At 34.9% G+C, this 18,821-nt stretch overlaps 1 protein-coding gene across 4 annotated transcripts; it reads right to left on the bottom strand.

Moving 5' to 3' along the window:
* Positions 1-5,182: 5,182 nt before the first annotated feature.
* Positions 5,183-17,271, bottom strand: LOC18439914 (transcription factor bHLH48). Of its 4 annotated transcripts, none has more exons than XM_011627160.3 (7): positions 15,946-17,271; positions 12,173-12,349; positions 10,828-10,893; positions 10,008-10,076; positions 7,826-7,900; positions 6,352-6,547; positions 5,183-5,469 (listed from the first exon to the last, which is right to left on the bottom strand). In XM_011627160.3, the coding sequence occupies exons 1-7, from the start codon at positions 16,453-16,455 to the stop codon at positions 5,426-5,428; spliced, it is 1,137 nt and encodes a 378-aa protein (XP_011625462.1). In that variant the 5' UTR covers positions 16,456-17,271; the 3' UTR covers positions 5,183-5,425. The 4 variants fall into 4 exon arrangements, with proteins under 4 accessions (XP_011625462.1, XP_011625463.1, XP_006850132.1 ...); XM_011627161.3 differs by having other exon boundaries at positions 6,352-6,538; XM_006850069.4 differs by having other exon boundaries at positions 12,173-12,328.
* Positions 17,272-18,821: the final 1,550 nt, after the last annotated feature.

Here is an 18,821-nt window from a genome sequence, read left to right as displayed (position 1 = left end):
TAAAAAAAAAATTTGGTAGCTCTTTTTATTTCAATAGCACATTACTACAATACCTTGGGACCACATTGTACACTTACTCCCCAGATCAAAAAGCTACTCAAGAGGATTTTTTCCCACTAAAATTTTGGGATCCACCTAATCTCAACAAAAATTAGTTTTTGAATTTTCAATGCTTAGATCTCACCTTTGAAAAATCCTTTGGTATCTTTGTTTATTTTTAGGCACATACATAGAGAAAATTGGGGCCCAAAAAAAAAAAAAATCCAAGATTGGATTTTATCTGAGAAATGGACTTATTTCAATCCCCAATGGTTAAATCTTCGATTCCACTGGCCTTGATGACTATAAATACATATTTAAAGGGGTGCTTCTTTAGTTTTGGAGGTTTGAATTATTGTTTTTGATAAACTCTAATAGAGATGAGTTGCATGCCCTAGATTTGGCTTGGTTAGTCAGAATTTATTCCATTTCCATCGACATTGTTCGAGTTAAAGTATTTTCCCCATTATTTTCTTCGGCTAGGCCACTTTTCAAAGTTGTGGAGAAAGAAGTTGCTGTCCTCTTGCGTCTCAAGAAAAATAAGTCGCTTGAGGTCCTCCTTATGCACGACTTTGAGGCCAAAAGCAAGATATTATTACATTTCTTTCCTTCTACTGCATTCCCAAAAATGTGGGGGTGCAATGGGCTCGACGACCCGTCCCCCGCCCTAAGAAACAAGAGTCTGTGCACACAAGATGTGGAGCGAGGGCCAAGCTATGCCCGAGCCACCATAGCCTAAAGGCAGCGCATGGGGTAGGGCCACTACGGAGCCAGCCCGTCCGAAACCTTTTTTTCTTATTCTTTCTTCTTCTTGGATTAAATTTGCCCCCAGCCCAGCCTGTCCTAGCCCTGACGGGGCTAGAGATCGGCTAAAGCCAAGGCCTCTTCAGCCAAGTCAGGGATGGCCCCTTAGAGATTAGGGCCGGGCTGGCCTGACCAGGCCCAACCTATTGGGAGCTATACCAAAACGTCAATGAAGATCGAAATGGCTGGTAAGGTGTTGGAGAACAACAACAAAATTTTTCTAAGTCAAGTAGGGAAAAAAAAAGCTAACATGGATCTTGGATATCTATTCTATTCAGTCTTACCAGAGCCAAGTGGGCTAGCTGATGGCCTTTTTGGACATTTGGGTTGAATCAATCTAGGAGAGCCATATGGTGGTCCCACATAACCAAATCCTATGAGTCCTGCCGCCCATAGTTCGTATGATTTTTATGACCTAAGATAACATCAACTTGTGATCAATTTCAAATCTCAAATGAAAAAAATGTGATTATCAGTTCTTAACAAATTTAAGCCAATCATCCGTAAACTGGACCATCCTACGTCAATCTCGGAGAGCTAATGGATTTAGAGCATATTCGGAGCACAGAACATTTTCTTCTTTGTAGTTATCTTATATTTTAATAAAAAGGATTTCACAGTTTAAGGGTCTAACAGATCACCTTCTGTGGTGTTTTGGCTGCAAGACCAGACGTATAATTTTATTATGGGACCAGAGGCCATCTTTATCAATTGGACCACTATCTACAATTTAATTATGGGGACAACAGACCATTAATTTTTATTAAATGATAACAAAGGCCATCTCTATAATTTGATCAGGCATTCTAGACCACCATTCAATTTAAGCCTATTCCAAAGTGATGTGCCTCGTTCATCTATATGATCTTGAAATTAAATAGCCTCTGTAGTAAAAAGAATAGTATCATAAGGAGTTTAGAGACTCAAATAGGACAAAAAGTAGGCCCAAAAAGACATGATTGGAAGTAAGGAAAAAAGATATAGGGACTTATTGCGTCACTAAAGTTGAAAGATCTTATTAAAACAGAATACAAGACCAGGATTCATGTAGCCGATCCCTATTAACTGAAAAAAAAACCTTTGACTATGATGACAATGATGACCATATAGACCTTAGACACTACAGAAATAAACAAAGTTTTATTAAATAGGAAAATCAAATCAACGTTTTACAAATTAAAAGAATAGAATACACGATCAATCAATTACAACATAAAAAAAGAAGGAAAAGGAAAACAACAAGGACCACAAATAAAGCATAAAAGAAACAAAGCAAAGGAGGCCGCACATGTTTAGTACGGCCTAGCACCCACGTAATTTCCATGAGGGTAATACTCGCATGTGATGAAGGTGTCCCCACTGTTGCATATGACTTTTGCACACCCAACATTTTTGGTGGTCCTCCACACTATTTGGGTGTAGTGGGTGCAGTCTTGGCTGGAGCACAAGTTACTCTCATGGTGATAATTGACCCCCTCTTGAACCCATTGGGCCACAGCATCTCTCACACTCCATTTATTACCCTGACCCCAGAATATGTTTTCACCAAAGGGACCACTAGAGTGGACCAGGTTACAATCTCCTCTCCTTTGGTTGGAGTAAGCCCTAGCATAAGTGGCCAGCTTTGGATCCCATTTTAAGGGTGGGATATCTACCTCTTTTCTTGCCTGGTTTTGGACCTCCAGGAATTGCTGGATCATTTGGTTGTTTGTCTCATATCCTTTAGAGAGATGAAAGTTTAGGGTTGTAATTGTGGCTATGGCCATGGCCATGATGAAGAAACTTGGTTGTGGTCCACCCATTTGAGAGAGAGAGAAAGAGATTGCAGCCGGGGTATGGTGAGAATGACATGAGTAGGGGAGCTTTTTATACACCGGTGATGCGTTAATTGAAAGAATGCGCGGCGGTGATGTTTATGTAGTTGCTAAGTAATGATGTAGGATAACCCATATTAGTATATTATAGTCAAATGATTATATGCTCCCACAATTATGTGCTCCCTCGTGGTAAAACTACAGTTATCAATCAACATTGGACTGGTTCTTTAGCAAATATGGTTCAAGTTAAAAATTGGCTTTGGTCAAAAAATGGTCAAATTAATATTTAATTGGTTTCGGCTGGTCAAACCTAGTTAGTTTTTATCAGTTTTGACCATCTGAATAGGGTTTGTAATTTTTTAAAATGTTTTTAAACTATTATATCAAATTTTGTTTTTTTTAAAAAAAAATTGGATTTGGTCGAAAAATTGTCAAACTATTATTTAATTGATTTTGGCTGGTCAAACCTAGCTAGTTTTTATCAGTTTTGACCATCTAAATAGGGTTTGTAATTTTTAAAATATTTTTAAACTATTATATCAAATTTTTTTTTTTTTTCTTAAAATTCAATTCAACTAGTTCGACTAGCGATTGGACCAATTTTAACTAGACCAAACTCTTCATTGGTTTAATGACCTGTTTGATCCTACTAACCATGAGTCAAACCCTATCTAGGACTTTTATGATTAAGACTCCATTTGGTTTGGAGTTGTCACCTCCTCGTTTCAGCAGACGATCCCAATAAAGAAAAGGAGAAAAGAGAAAAACCGTACACATTTCCTGTGTGCCTAAAAAAATTAACTTTCTAAAATTAACCAGATCAAGGTGTCTTAAAACTAGAATTATATTTACTTACAATGAAAATACTCATCGTGATTCTTTAAAGTGGATTTCAAAATTCCAGACAGAAAACACTCTTAACTAATACTTACCTGATAGAGTAAGTGCATAGTTTGCTCATGCAGGAGAACATTGTAATCCATATGCGATGGTTTGAGGCGCAAACAAAGGTGGCGCAGCCTGACTATATCTTGGTTGGAACTTGGGAGTTGTGTATCGTGCAAACAAGTTGCCTTTTTATCTTCTTCCAAGTAGAGAGAGAGATATATATATTTAATGGCGGCGGCTCTGATTGCTGGATTGCGCAGTGACTTCGTTGTCTGCCACTACATATAATCGGGACAACACAATATGATCCGCATGATCATGATAACTTTATGATAACTTTATCACGATGAGGTTATCACCCACCCTTTAGTAACAAGGATACGGAGGCCATTTTTGTAATTTGGAATGGTAAGGTAATGGCGTTATTTTTTTTTTTTAAAAAAAAAGGTGGGATTACCTCATTAGTTTATAGAAAGATACGAATCCAACGATTTAGATTGAATATGAGCCGATCTAACCATCATAAAAGTCCGATAGTGCTTGAAGTTTTTTTTTTTTCTATAAATACAAATCACTTCAAATTTTAGATATGTGTTTTTCTCATCAAGGCGCACCTAACAAAACTATAAAAAAATTATTTGTAAAAAGTAAAATGACCAAAATACCCTTCAAAACTTTTCGAGGGTATTTTGATCAATTTATTTCATATAAAATATTTTTTTGATATTTTTCAACGATTCATCTATTTTGATAAAATTTCAAATGATTTAGATTTGTAGAAAAAAAAAAAATTCAAACACTACCGGACATTTGTGATCGTCAGATCGGCCTAAATTCAATCTGGACCGTTGAACTCATATGTTCATATAAACTAGTAGGGTAACCCCAACTTTTTCCTATTTTCAATTTTTTTTTTTCATTATTTCATTTCTACAATTAATGCTAAAATGGTCATTTTACTCGGGGCAACTAGATTAAACAAAAAGATTATCTTGTCCCACAAAATTCAGTATTAGAAAAATTGGGCATGTATTTTAATGAAAGGGATATTGTTCCGCGTTTCTAAAAGCGTACAACTCCAGCGCAAAAGTAATTTCGCTTGAGCCACATGACTCTCACGACATGATAAAGTTACCCCCCATTTTTTTTGGGTTTAGTTACTCAAAGAATGCGTTCTATCTTCCTAATGCTGAACAAATCAGGGTAATCTCGCCATTTGGCCCAGTGTCTTGTCCATGCCAAAGGATGAAAATTATCGAACAAGGGCAATATAGAAAATTATCAATTTTTTTTTAATATGTACTTGATTGATATAGACAATTATCAATCTTTGGATTTATTTTATTTTTTTATATTTTTTAAATCAAGGTCATAACCATTATTTTTAATTATTTGAAGTTAGCTATACAAATCATGATTCGTCACTCTATTCTATCAAAAATCATACTTCTAGTGAGATTATAAATCCCTGTATCTTTTTAATGATATTTTTTTAAATAATAATAATAATAATAATAATAAATTAATAAAAAAGTAATTTTGCTTTGGTAAAGTTTGCCTCAACCATTCCCTCACATTTATCCGTTTAAGATTCCATAGTCACGGTTTTACTTCACTTCTCCTGCACACATTAATAAATCCGAAATCCTGACAAATTCCATTAAAAACCAGTCAAATATAAGAATATTTAGTAGCCACGAGAATAAATTAGACAGTGTTAGAGATTGGTAACTTCTCTCCCAAAATAAAAGCTGGGTTTTTCTCTCTAAAACTCTGCGTACTGAGACCCTAGAATAATTAGACTAATCATCTAATACTGCACCTATGTCTCCATAATACATATGTATATACATTATTGGAGCTCGGTGCGCCAGCCTTCAGAGCTCCATTTTCAACTGGTTGGGTCGCAATGAAGGGGTGCCTGAAAATCAGAAAACATGGAAAAAGAAAAGGAAAGTCAACATTTATAAGGAAAAACTTTAGTTTTAGTCAGTATTTAAAACCCCCCCGATTCACCTGGTAAAACAACTAACTAATTGACCGATCTAGATTGGTGATTCTCATAGCTGATAGCTGATATGAAGAATATTAAAATATTTTTGTTTTAATATAATTAAAAATTTTAAAAATAAAATTGTAAATTGAGGGAGGAGTAGGTGATTCGAACACTAAAATCGGACCGATGCCCTTTTCTAGTAAGGAGCCGAATTGGTTGTCATTGACTCCAATTGGGATTGGCAATTCTAGAACTTCATAGTTATAGCATTTTGCATTTCGAAAATAAGTATGTAGTTGTTTTAATCATCCCTAGGCACCTGGCCGATGAACCCCCAAATGTCTTGGCCATAGTTTCAACCTAGAGTTATTAGGATTGGATCGATCATCGAAACTGGTGAATGATCTAATCCAGTTAAAACCGTTTCATTGGCTGGCTCAACTAGTTTCAAAAAAGTTTTAAAACATTAAAAATTATGAATGCAGTTAAAAAATGTAATCTATTAAAAAAAAATTGTCGATTTTATTTGGTTGGTCAAACTAGTCTGAGAAGTCAGACTCGCCAAAACAGTCAGATACTAAGTTTGACAAGTTTTTTACCAAATTCGATTTCTACTTCGTACCAAAGACACCATCGTCAGTCCACCTGGTCCGATTGCCAATGTAGTCCGGTTTTGATAATTATGGTCCACCCGCAAGTCATTGGAATCACAAAATAACCAAAAGAAGAATCGATGGTTTAAATGTTTGGAATAGACCTTAAGCTACATACATCTGGGCATTTCATTCATCGAGAGCAGTGGCTTACCTGAATTTGCCAAAGACGGAGGAGGGTTTTGGGGAACGGAGAAAGAGTGGGTCCCTTCGTACTGATTTGCACACGTGGCAGTTGGCCATGGCCGTTGAACTCCGTTAACTTGGACAGGAGACCACGCTGGTTCTTCCGCCCTCGCCGCCATGACGCCGTTACTCGCCGTTAAACCCAAAGAAAATGGCTGAAAAGGCTTAAAGGACCAATCCTTACTAAGAGTAATCCAAACAGCCCCTTACGAGTGAAATGGCAAAATAAGGGGAATCTTAAAAGGAATTGAAAGCCCACTTTGTTTTTTCTATTATTCAATACACGCCAAATATTTCAATAGTTTGTTATGGAAGGTTGAGGATGTCTTCAAAATATGAGTTAACTTCAATAAAAAAGAAGGGGGAATCTATTAAACGACTTATAAAATATTTATTACTTAGTATTTTACACATTTGTAATTATTTCAACTCATGATCAATTGTATTTTGATGAGTATTTAAAAATTAAATCAAACTACATGGCTAAGTGTTAAATAATTCATCTCTTACAGGTATCTTGATAAATGTTTCTACAAAAAGGAGCCTTTTACTATAGTCATGATTATCGCGATCAGGATGTTATTTGTGGGGAATTTTATCAGGGTGTTATAGAGTTTGGCTTTTTCTAATAGAAATTTATGAGATAATTAATGGGACTTTGTTTTATCAAAACAACAAAACAATTTTTTATTATCATTAGTAAATATGAGTAAAAAATGAAATTATAAAGTTGATAATTTCGAATATATATATATATATATATATATATATATATATATATAGAAACTTAAAAGATAAAAAATCATTATTTACTCAATAGCCCTTACCCATTATCAACTTTTTTCAAATTGTTGAGATTTTCAAATGGCTAATTTTGCTTGTAGATTTCATACATGTTATTTCATGAAGTTTTTCATTGCAACAATAACGAAAAGACATGAATTTATTTTACTAGGATATCAGAGGAATTATTGTCTACACCAGAACTTATCATGAAATATAAAGTTAAGATGGATTTATAGGATTTAAGAGTACCTCCTCGTGGTTGTGTGCGTGAGTGTATCATAAGCAACTTTTTTCGGAAAATTTTTCAAAACACTCGTAAAAGATCAGCAGTTTAGCATTGTACCATTTGACATAATTTCAAAATACTAATTAAAAACATATGATCTTGAATTGGAATTGTAGCAAATAAGAAATATGTTGAATAGTTCTTCTCTTATAGGTATTTTGATAAACTTCTCTTTTCTTCTTTCTTTGCTAATTTCCGAAACATTCGTATTGTACTATTGTTCTTGGATATCTTTTCCAATTCAGTCAAACATAACATTTCATGAAAAGATAATTAACGTTTAAGTATCTTTTGTTTTTTTACCATAGTCTTCGAGTATTGGAGAGCCTGGGCAAAATGGGAAAAAGAAACTTGGTAGAATCATTTGTACCTCGGAGGAGAGGAAGCTGTCGAAGTTAAAGTCTACCACCCTTGGGTGAACAGCAGCGAGCCTCATTGACAAAAACTGCAATTGTTGATAATTGAAATGGAATAAGAACAAAGGCTGAAGCAAAATCTAATAACATATATATAAAAAAAAATAGGGCAAGGTTTCTATACTTCCCCTATTGTATAGAAGTTACTATACATCCCCATCATCTAGCCGTCCGTCCAATTTAGATCAAATAAGCCATCGACAATTTGATTTAGATATGATGCTTCGAAGTATTTTATTTTTAATTTTTATTCTACAAATTATATGAATATGAAATTTGATATGTGCCATCATCTCAATAGGATGCACCTAAAAAAAATAAAAAAATATTTTCAATAAAATAAAATGACCAAAATACCCTTCAAAACTTTCAAGGGCATTTTGGTTATTCTATTTTATCGGGAATATTGTTTTTATACTTTTCGTATACAATCCCCTCCTTTAATGTATGGTAGTTATATACTTCTCTTTATCTAGCCGTCAGATCTGAATGAGCGGTTAGATGAATCTAATTACAAAGTCATGCTATTATACTATTTTATTTTAAAAAATTTCCTAAAAAATATTTTAACACCAAGTTGGCATCGATTCATCTCTTAAACTTGCACTTGCAAAAAGTATAAAAACAATATTCTTGATAAAATAGAATGACCAAAATACCCTTGAAAGTTTCAAAGGTATTTTGGTCATTTTATTTTATTGAAAAGGAAATGTATACAATGAAACTATTTACTTTTGATACAAAGAGATCACAATTATTTATAACTATCTGATTTCAAATCTAATAGCTTGGGCTTATCACAAAGTTAGAGAAAATTTATTTTGAAGTTTGTGGTTGGTCAAATAGAATAAATGCAACCATTCAATTTCACATCCAATAGTCAAGATAAATTGTGACTACCTTATACCAAAAGTAAATGTTCTCATTATATACTTTTCCTTAAAGAATATTGAAAGCTTACCCATTAAAAAATCTAACGCAAAGTAACTTCAACTTTCCATCATTGAAATGGTGTCCCTCAACATAAACACCAAGCTACCGGAGGTTTTGTGACCTAAAGACGTTCTTAAAACGATTTCTATTTGTATCCCATAAATGTCAAAAATGTATTGATTTTGAGCTCAAAATTCCTTGTCTTTAAAAAGGACAAGCCAAGATTCCTGTGGGACTTTTAAGATCAAATTCAGTTTTTAAATAGATCTTAGTGTAGATTGACTCCTTGAAATTCCCCTTACTAGGTATATGATCATCATCATCAACCTTTATCCCAAGTAATTGATATTAGCTATATGAATCATGTTTCGCTATTCTGCTCTATTGATGCCCCTTGCCTTTAGTTTGATCATAAGTCAACATATCTCTTCTCACTCATTCCATCCATGTCTTTTTAGAGCCTTCCACTCGAATTAAATTACCCTCTAAACTTCTATTATTCTGGGTCGACGTCGGTTCTATTTTAGGTCAATGTTGAACAAGGCTAGCCCAAGCACAAGTATTTGCATCTTTTGACTTGCATGGCTAAAGTGAGGCTAAATTACAAAAATGCCCCACTTACTCCAGTGTTTCAAACTCAAAATAAGTTTAATTTAAAAAAAATAACATGTTCCACGTTTGGATTATGGAACAAGTATGCAAGTGAATTAAATTACTTATGCCCTCGACAATTTGGGTATTTTAAAAATAATGAAAAAAAATCTCTAATGGGGGTTTTTAAATTAGGTGGTTGTAAGTGAGTTATTGATTAAACTCAAATTTCAAAAAAAAAATTTATCGAACTTTGTGTTGTACCTCAAGCCATCTAATCCAACATCTAAAGCATTGTATACTACGGCGTTATTTATTTTTGTACAAGAATGTCACATTCATTTTTAACAATTGGATGTGAAATTCAATAAATGAAAGTGTATCACAAGAATTCGAGAAATTTAATTATTGACTTTATACCCAAACAATAAGACATCCTCAATCACCTGATTTCAAATCTAACGATCAATGATGATTGTGTATCCACTTTGTTGATAAAATTATAAATTTGTTCCTTGATTCTTAAGAGTGGTGTAAGAAATATCCTATTTTCTCTAAGAACACAGAAGGAAAAAAAACTTAATGCCTTTTTCATTTTTGTTTTTGACTTACTTCCACTTGGCGCTGGAGGTATTGAACATGATTGATGATCTCGTCCAGAACCAAAGCCGTCCCAGAAATCTGCAATCCCGTTTAACTTTAGTCTCAAACGATGAATAGTTAAAGGTGGCATAACTGGGTGTGGCTGTGTTGCAGGATTTCGGGTTTCATAGAGAGGTCATAATTTTTTATTTTTTTTACAAAATTATAATTTTAATTATTAAAAAATGTTCAATTACTCAGTTCGAACTTGGATTCGGTTCTCACTCGGTATTTGGCCTATCCCCGAGTTGGATAACTTAGGATTGGACTTACCCGAGTCCTATACAAGTTCAAAAGGACTACAAGTTGCAAAAAAGGAAAGAAAACGTAAAAAACGTGTAATGAATAAAAATATTATAAGAGCTAAATAAGTTACAAAATGAATAAAAAGTCTAAAAAAATAAAAAAAGTATATAGATGATAGAATAGGAAAACAATTGATGTATAGCTTGAAACAATTGAAAAAATTCAAAAAAAAAAAAAGGAAAAAAAAAATAGAGCATATACAAATCAGCAAAAAAAATATAAAAATTATATAAAAACATATGTATGCATCATTTATTAGTCAGTTCATAGAAAATTTTTACTTTTTCAGGACGTTTTAGTAAACCCGATTTTGTCACCAGAAGTCACATGGGTAGGGTACTCGAGGCCGAGTAGCTCGACCAAGTTTTGAAATGTAAACTTCGATAAGGTGGATTCTGAAAATATAGCAATAATTTGGCTATTTTAGCATTGAGAAATGGAAATGCAGAAAGTAAATTGTTATTTTAAGGCAAGAAAAACGGACCTTATTGCAACCAGGAACCAGTTCTTGCAGGAGTTTCATTCTGGCATTGATTTTCTCTCTCCTCGCCTGCAAAATAACAATAATGTTCGTGATTTTTGCGTCCACAATGAAGTCGTCTATACACACTAATTGCGCCCTACTTGAAATTGAATTTTAGAATTCTTGGAAATTGCAAAGGTACTTCTTAGAGACCGGCAAACAACCCCAAAACTTTTAAATGTAAAAGTTCCATATAGGGCATCTATTTTATATTATAAAAGTAAAATGCACCTTAGAAACCTACCCGAAAATGTTGTTAACAAATTTGAAGACCCTCTAATTGATTATCTTGACTTTTAGATGCATAGACATAAAAAAAAAAAAAAGAACAGTACAAAAAAAAAACAGTACATCGTGCTATATATTACGATGATCATTTAGTTTCAAGATTTTTAAATATTTATAGATTTGTTCAATTTGTACTATTTTGGAGGCTTAAGAATTTATATTTTAAAAAAAGTGTTTTATGAGTCAAGAGAGGCATAACTATTTTCATCCCCCAGCATCACATATCCATCTTGGAGATGGATATAGGTGGTCACTCCAAAATATTCATTATCAACTATTTAAAAAATGTTCTCAAAAAATTATCATTTTTAATTTTTAAAATGTGTTTTTTATATTAGTGATTCCTATATTAAAAATTATACATACTTAAAATTTTTAAAGAGTAATGATCCTATGAGATCTTTCCGCACCAATGTGTGTAGGACCAAGAGGATATCACCTTTAAATTTGGTACAGACATCTAAAAAAATAATCACATTGGTGTAAAACTTGACTTTTTTAGAGATGTGTCAATTTAATAATGACCATTTGAAATTCTAAACACACGGATGTGGAAGGATCTCATAGATCCTTACTCAATTTTAAATCCACAATCCATCTCATAAAAACCTGGTCCCATATCTAGAGATTGAAATAAATTTTCAGAATCTATCTTAATATTTTGAACACTAAAAAAGCATTTTTGGAAAGAGATGCGCATCTCTCTGATTGTTTAAAGTTTTTAAATTCCTCTTGGGTACGCATATTGAAGTTTCGGATAAAGTAGTGGTATAAAATAGAGGAATTTTGGAGAAAATTTTCTTTAAAGAAATTCAAAGCAATTGAAATTAGGAATATCGGAACATTTATAGCGAAAACGACCCCCCTATCCTTCCTTTCCTCAAACCGGTGGCACTTATGTAATATTTGTTTGAAAGCCGTGATAGAATCGTACATTTCACTGAAAAATAGAAAATAGAAAGAGGGGAACTGCGTTAGAAGTACATTGTGTGTGTGCATTTGTGTTTTGTATGCTCACTCTTTCTGCCAAGCTATGACTGTCCGTTGCTTGGCCGCGGCGAGCCCGGACATGAACGTAAGCGGGCTTCTCTGGTGACCTGGTCACGTTCTCATCCGAACCAGCCCCGCGTCCGTTCTCCACATCTCCCTTGCTCTTCTTTGTGCCAGCTTTTACCTGCAACAACCGCTCAAATGCCTAAAAAAAATAAAAAACGTGAATTTTCCAAATAAAATTAAAAGGAAAGTTTAAAGTGCACATCAAGAATTCAGTAGAAAATAATGTTTTGAAATTAGAGAACCATCCAATTGATTATTTCAAACTCGAGATGTATGGACGCAAAAAAATAATTTCAAAATCTAAAAATGGTGCATCTTGTATCGCGAGTTATCTCAATTATTTATTCTTAAGATTTTCAAGTATTTATATATCTGCTTGACTGGTGCCGCTTTGACATTTTCAATTTAACAATCAGAGTTAGACATGGTTTTCCAATCATCATAAAGTCTTCGACGCCATAACTACATCTTCTTGCAAAATTTAGAGGTGTCCCAAACTTCTATAGGATAAGTCGGGCACCTTATCCCAAACTAAAATCGTAACTTATTATTCGTGGTTTTAGGTATGTTTTTTTAAATTAAATGAAATTAAAATGATAAGTTGTTAAATAAATAACATTGTTCAAAAAGCTTACAATTTGGATCGGAACAGGTCGATCCAAATTGGTAATTGGTAGGGCTGATATGGTCCCTCAAAATATTGGGAAGTGATTGGTCCGCTTCCCTCGAAACATTGGGAACGGGCATGTTTCTAGCAAGGTAGGGCCAAAATCGGGTCCATCTTTTATTTTCTTTTTTTTTCAATTTTTTGTTTTCATTTCTTGCTTTTTTAATGGGGCCGGTTCACTCGGCTGGATCGCTCCAGACCGCTTTTCCGGATGAGGGATCTAAGTTGTTGAATAGTTAGTCTTGATAGCTGTCCATAAAAATTTACTAAATTTTCAGTTCAAATTCTTTAGAAGTTCGATGAGATATCGGTTCAAAGTTTCAAACATACCCGAAGAAATTAATGCATGCTTTCCGAAATTTTTTACTAATCAGTTCCTTTTTTTTTTTTTTTGGGTAAATGCTAATTAGAGTTCTGAACTTTTGAAATAAGAGAACCAAATTACTGACAGAGGGTTATTTTGGAAAACGAGGTCAAACCATATATATATATATGGATTCTAGGTCGTAATGGAGAGTACAACGGCTACAAATTATTTAGGCCCGTCGGCGCGGAAAGGAAACTTCAACTCAAGATATGCTAAAATTTGAAAATATTTGAAACTTGGCGGCCCGTGGAAGGGCAAAATTATCACATTTGACAGAAAGGTGACCAGCTTTCCTCAATGAATGGCCACACGCTGAGGGAAATTTGTGGCCCATACGGATTGTGGTATTCTACTAAGAGTTAAAAACAATTGACTAAAATGCCACAATATTTTGTTGATATGACATATGCGATACCTTAATAGATAAAAATTCAATTATATCTTTTCAAATTAGATACATAAAGGTCATCGTGTAAAGTATCAAATTATATTGTCCATCAAACGAACTTATAAGACCGTCCACACCTATATGTATAAGACCTCAAAAGATCACTATTAAATTTGACACATATCTCTATAAAAAATCCTATATACATAAATGTGGGAAGGTCTTATAAGATCATTACTCTTAAAATAAATTAATGGTGGATAGACGGCCCTATTCTTGTACAGTGTATACTATACACTTGGGCTGTCAGAATACACCTAAGATAAACTCATTCGGGGAAGTTTTTTTTCAAAGCCATTTAATATTTATTTTTATATAGGAAAAGTTTATACAAGGTTGCAACCTTAAAATGTAGAATTAAAGATGCACCTCAAAAATCCATCAAAAAATGTTGTTTCATTGTTGAAAAACCCTATGTATATGAATAAAAAAAGATTATGATTCTCAGAACTAGTGCATCTTGCAGCACATTATCTAGACCACCCATTTTCAAGATTTTTTATATGTTTATAGATTTGCTTGATTTTAACTATTTTTGGAATTTTAAATTTTATAATTACATATGAAAATAGATTTTCAAATAATCCTAAGAATATTTTACACCAAAATTACATGTTATAATAAAATCTGGAGGTGTGTCGTAATTGAATTGTTTAAGGTTGCAACCTTATAGAAACCACGCCCTTTTTACATTTTTATTTAATTTTCAAATACCCATAAAATTACATATGATTTTGAGTTAGAAATGGATTGTCTACAAAGAGACTATTTATCTTTTGTATACGGACGTCACAATCATTCTTGTCCCTTGAATAGAGTCAAAGTTCCAAAAAGAAAATCTCGGATTTCGTAATTCAACCCACTCCTAATGAGAGGATGAGTGTAACCTCTATATATAAAAGATAAAGGGTCCGGTTTATATAGAGCCGAGGCTCTAAACAATCAAAGTAAAGTTCACCTTTAAATAGCATCGAGAAATGTTGTTTCAGTACTGAAAATCTTTGTGATAGCCTTAAAATATATTTTCATATTTAATTATAAAATTTAAAGCTTCAAAAATAGTGTAGATCAAGAAAATCTATGAAAACTTGAAAATCTTGAAAATTGAAAGTCATAAAATGCATTACAAGATGCACTATTTCCAAAACTTGAAATCCATTTCTTTCTCATTTCCATGCATATTGAAGACGAGGTGCTCAATTTGAAGATATTTGGGTATCAAAACAACCTCTTCGAATGAAATTTTTGAGGTGGGCTCTAATTTGATTGTTTAGAGTCTCGGCTCTATATAAACTTTTTTCAAAAGTAAATGGTCTCTTTGTAGACAATACCTAGAATAAAAAGTTAAAATGGTAAACAGTTGAAAAATCTGATAAGCATTTTGATTAATTTCTATAAAATGAAATATCTACAACATTTCCAATTTATCATAGAAACCCCTACAATTAATTACGCTCAAATCATCATCATCGAAGTTAAAACATCATTATCATCATCAAAGTTTTTTTTCCAACTATTTAAGATCGTCTATACAAATCTTAATCCATTATTCTGCTCTATCAAAGACTAAACTCTCAATGAGGAATTAACTAGGCTCAAATAAAAACAAAAATACGTCTACATGTATAGTTAATTGAGATATGCGTTTCTAATTCTCAAATTCCATAAGACTCAAATGATAACAATGATGATTGATTTCCAGCATAAACTTCACTTATCTTCCTTCTATTAATTTCCCCTATTGAACTCCTAACTCAACCTAAAATTACTTTTGCTCTCTTATGAGAAAACACAAACGAGGGCAAAATTGTCACACATGCAAGGAAAAGAGCATTGGTCTTCCTCTTGTCTAGCTAGTTCTAACAATAAAGAGTGGTTGTTATCGTCAATTTACCAAGGTACCCAGTTTTTCTGCGGCCATGCCTGCATATGTGGAAATGTGAGTCTCCTAATAAATCTATTTTTGAGATAGATTTTAAGACTTAATTTTAAAGACGTGCAATCTTTAATATGAAAAAAAAAGTAAATTTTAAAAGCTAAAAATAATAATTTTAGTAAAAAAAAAAAACAGTTTTACCGTTAGTTTCTATTGTTTTTAGATGGAACACCTAATTACATCTATCTTTAAGGCCTTATACTTTATTGGCCGCATATGTAAAAATGCGGCCCAGCCCGCATGAAACAGTTTTTCTTTACCAAATGTTACCCGAAAAGACAAAATTGAAGAACACGTAGTCGATCCAAATTTTTTACCTTGAGCTGGTCCGCCTCTTTCCTCTTCATCGTCTGCTTCTCCCTCGAGCAAATCGTCACCGTCCGATCGTCAACGGCAACATACGATCCCTCTTTTGATTGGGAGTCGGAATCTCCAGCGAACTTTCCCGACGTATCGCCGGAATTCGATTCGATGGAGAAACTTCCCGGAGCTATATCCGACTCGGCCTTAGTTGCAAATACCGAGTACTTGGCGGCCCTCTCCACAAGGCTGGCGTTAGCCGGCAAAGTGGTTGAAACTTCGCCGTGATTTAGTACAGTGGAGTAGTTTTGGCCGGAATTTCCTTTTCCACTGATATTTTGCCCGGAAATTGGTGGGTGCAGTAGTACTAGAGCTTCGCTTGATTGAAGCCCTAAAAGAGCAGTAAAGGAGCTGCTATCAAGATGATTCTCGCTCGAAAATCCTCGTATTTCTTCTCCAAAGTGGAAGGGCTCTGAAACTCCTTGAGCAAAGGGAATGGACGTCGAGGATTCAGGCAATGAATCCATAAACGGCTTTAACTTTAACAGGCACCGGAAATAATTTTGCGATCGAATTCCGGTGAGAAATGCCTTCAACTCTAGCTAGGGTTTGAGCATTTAACAGACGAGTGTGACTAGAGCACCATTACAAGGATTATTTTGCTCTAATATTCACAATTTTGCTGTGTCTTTTGTTCAATGAACTAAAATGACACACTGGTATATAATGGCCGGACACAATTTTGTGTAAAACTAATTTTCCTGTGAATTATGCCGTAAACCCTAGCTCACTCCATTTACTATTCAGTTGCTCTTGTTTAACTCAACTGAAATTCTCCATAAAACAGCCCTTTCTAGGACAATGTGCACTGTGTTTTCACTCAGAGTCTGACCAGAATTCAACCGTAATTCTCCAAAAGTACTTTTCCCTGCTTTTCAGTACTATTCCCTGCTTTTCCCGGCCAATCCGAAGCGGAATGTAGCAGAAATCCGGCGAAAACTTTCCGATAGCCCTAATTTACGGCCAATTTCTCTGCAATACCTCCCGTTAATCGACTATTTCTGCAAATTCCGGCCAAAAACCCAAGGCCTGGAAAGGAGGCTTATAATACAAGCGAGAGACTGATAAAGGGCGGGACCTCTATATCAGCCATGGCCGTCAGTTTCACGTTTTACCAGAACCTGTCTCCCATACGTGCCATGAATCTCACCTGTTCTAATGACGGACGGCCAGGATTAAGGGAGTGGAGCGTCCGAGACATCTGGACCGCCGATCGGGCCCCTTGCGATGCAAGCAATACGACGTGAAAGCAACGTATCGTTAGCATCCACTGGTGGTTTTGGGTTCAACAAAAGGAGATGAGGAACAAGCATTAAATACCCCTGTTGCTCTCGCGTCTCTCCTAGGTCTTACTTTCTCCTACGGTTGGCAATGGGTTGAGGCGGTCTTAGCCACAGCTCGGTATTAGTACCAAGCTCTGGATCGGGCCTGCGCCGGCCCGGATAAACCAAAAATGCCACATCTGTCCTAGTCCTATGAAAGCCAAACCAAGCCAGCCTCGGTAATAAAGGAAAATAAATCATTAAAAAAAGAGTGCCAATAGGGGTGGCAAACGACTTAACTAGAGCCAGGAACCGACCGGTATACCCGACTTCAAGTCTTGGTATGAGTCTAAATTTTGGATCAAATACTATTTAAGTCCAAGTTGGGATCGAGCCAGACCCGACCTATTCTTATAGTCATTAAAGTATATAATGGCAATAATGTATCTTTAAATATTATTGGTAAAAGAAAAAAAGCAAACCCGTAAGGTGTATGATGGTAAAATAAGATGGTAGTAACAATAGATCCAAGACCCGACATGTGAACCCAAGACTAGACAGGTCTAGGTACATGTCCAAATTTTAAATCAAAAATTCAAGTCCAGCCATTCGGGCCCGTGTCGCGTACGCGATTGGCTGCCACCCCTAAGCATGCTAGCGTTATTATACCCTAACTCAGCCTGCCCTTTGGGTGGGTGGGTTGGGGTGGGGTGGCCTGGCCAGGCTTACAATGAGGACTTTGTGGCAAAAGCCCCATTTTTTTTTAGTGCCGGGTCACTTGAATATCTATGATTCTATGCTACCGGGGTACATTCTCACCCGTACTTTTTTCTCTCCTCTCTGTTGCTTTCTCTCTCCTGTTACTTCTCTCTATCTGAAACTGTCGTCTCAGAGACAGAGGGACCGTATGTTTATACGGCTTGTCTGTATAAGTGGCGTTTCCCCTAGGAGTACGGATATGAACCGCATTTATACGATGTACGTATTGCTGGGGACCGCTCCCGATAGGGCCGGGAAGTTTCCTGCCCCCGCCGCGGGGCCCATCCGTCATTTTCAGTCATTTATTAGGGGCCCAAGCCTGTTTTACTGAATACTGACGATGGGGTCCGCAATTTTCGTTGGATTTTCTCCTATATTTCGGAAATGGAGGTTTTCCGAAATTTCGATTGTCTTGATGATTTTCTAGAACGTTCTCTGGTGAAGACGAAATTGCCCTCTCTGTCTGGTGGCTTTGGTGAGCTGCGTGGTGGATGGACGGTAAGGGGCTATTCTCGTATTTGAGCATCAGAATCTCATGATGATTTACAAAATTTCTATGATATTATTAAAAATTTGAAGTTATTTAAAAATAATTTTGTCTAGGATGCAGTTTTTATAAGGTATAGGTTTTATGAAAACAAAGTAAACCCACATTTCAAATCCTCGTTCTAAACAAATTTATTTGAGCATCACAAATATCCAAGATGGGTTCTAAAAGTAATTTCCAGCATGAACTATGAAATTTGAAGCTAAAAAAATAATAGGTCTCATGGATCTATAAACGCTTATTCTTAGGGTGAAATGAATGTTTT

Source organism: Amborella trichopoda, chromosome 3 (genome assembly GCF_054954075.1).
Source record: "Amborella trichopoda isolate Santa Cruz 75 chromosome 3, AtrichopodaSantaCruz75HAP2 v2.0, whole genome shotgun sequence".
Classification (NCBI taxonomy): domain Eukaryota; kingdom Viridiplantae; phylum Streptophyta; class Magnoliopsida; order Amborellales; family Amborellaceae; genus Amborella; species Amborella trichopoda.
The sequence above is the reverse complement of the archived record's forward strand: the minus strand, read 5'-3'. Positions and strand labels throughout refer to the sequence as shown.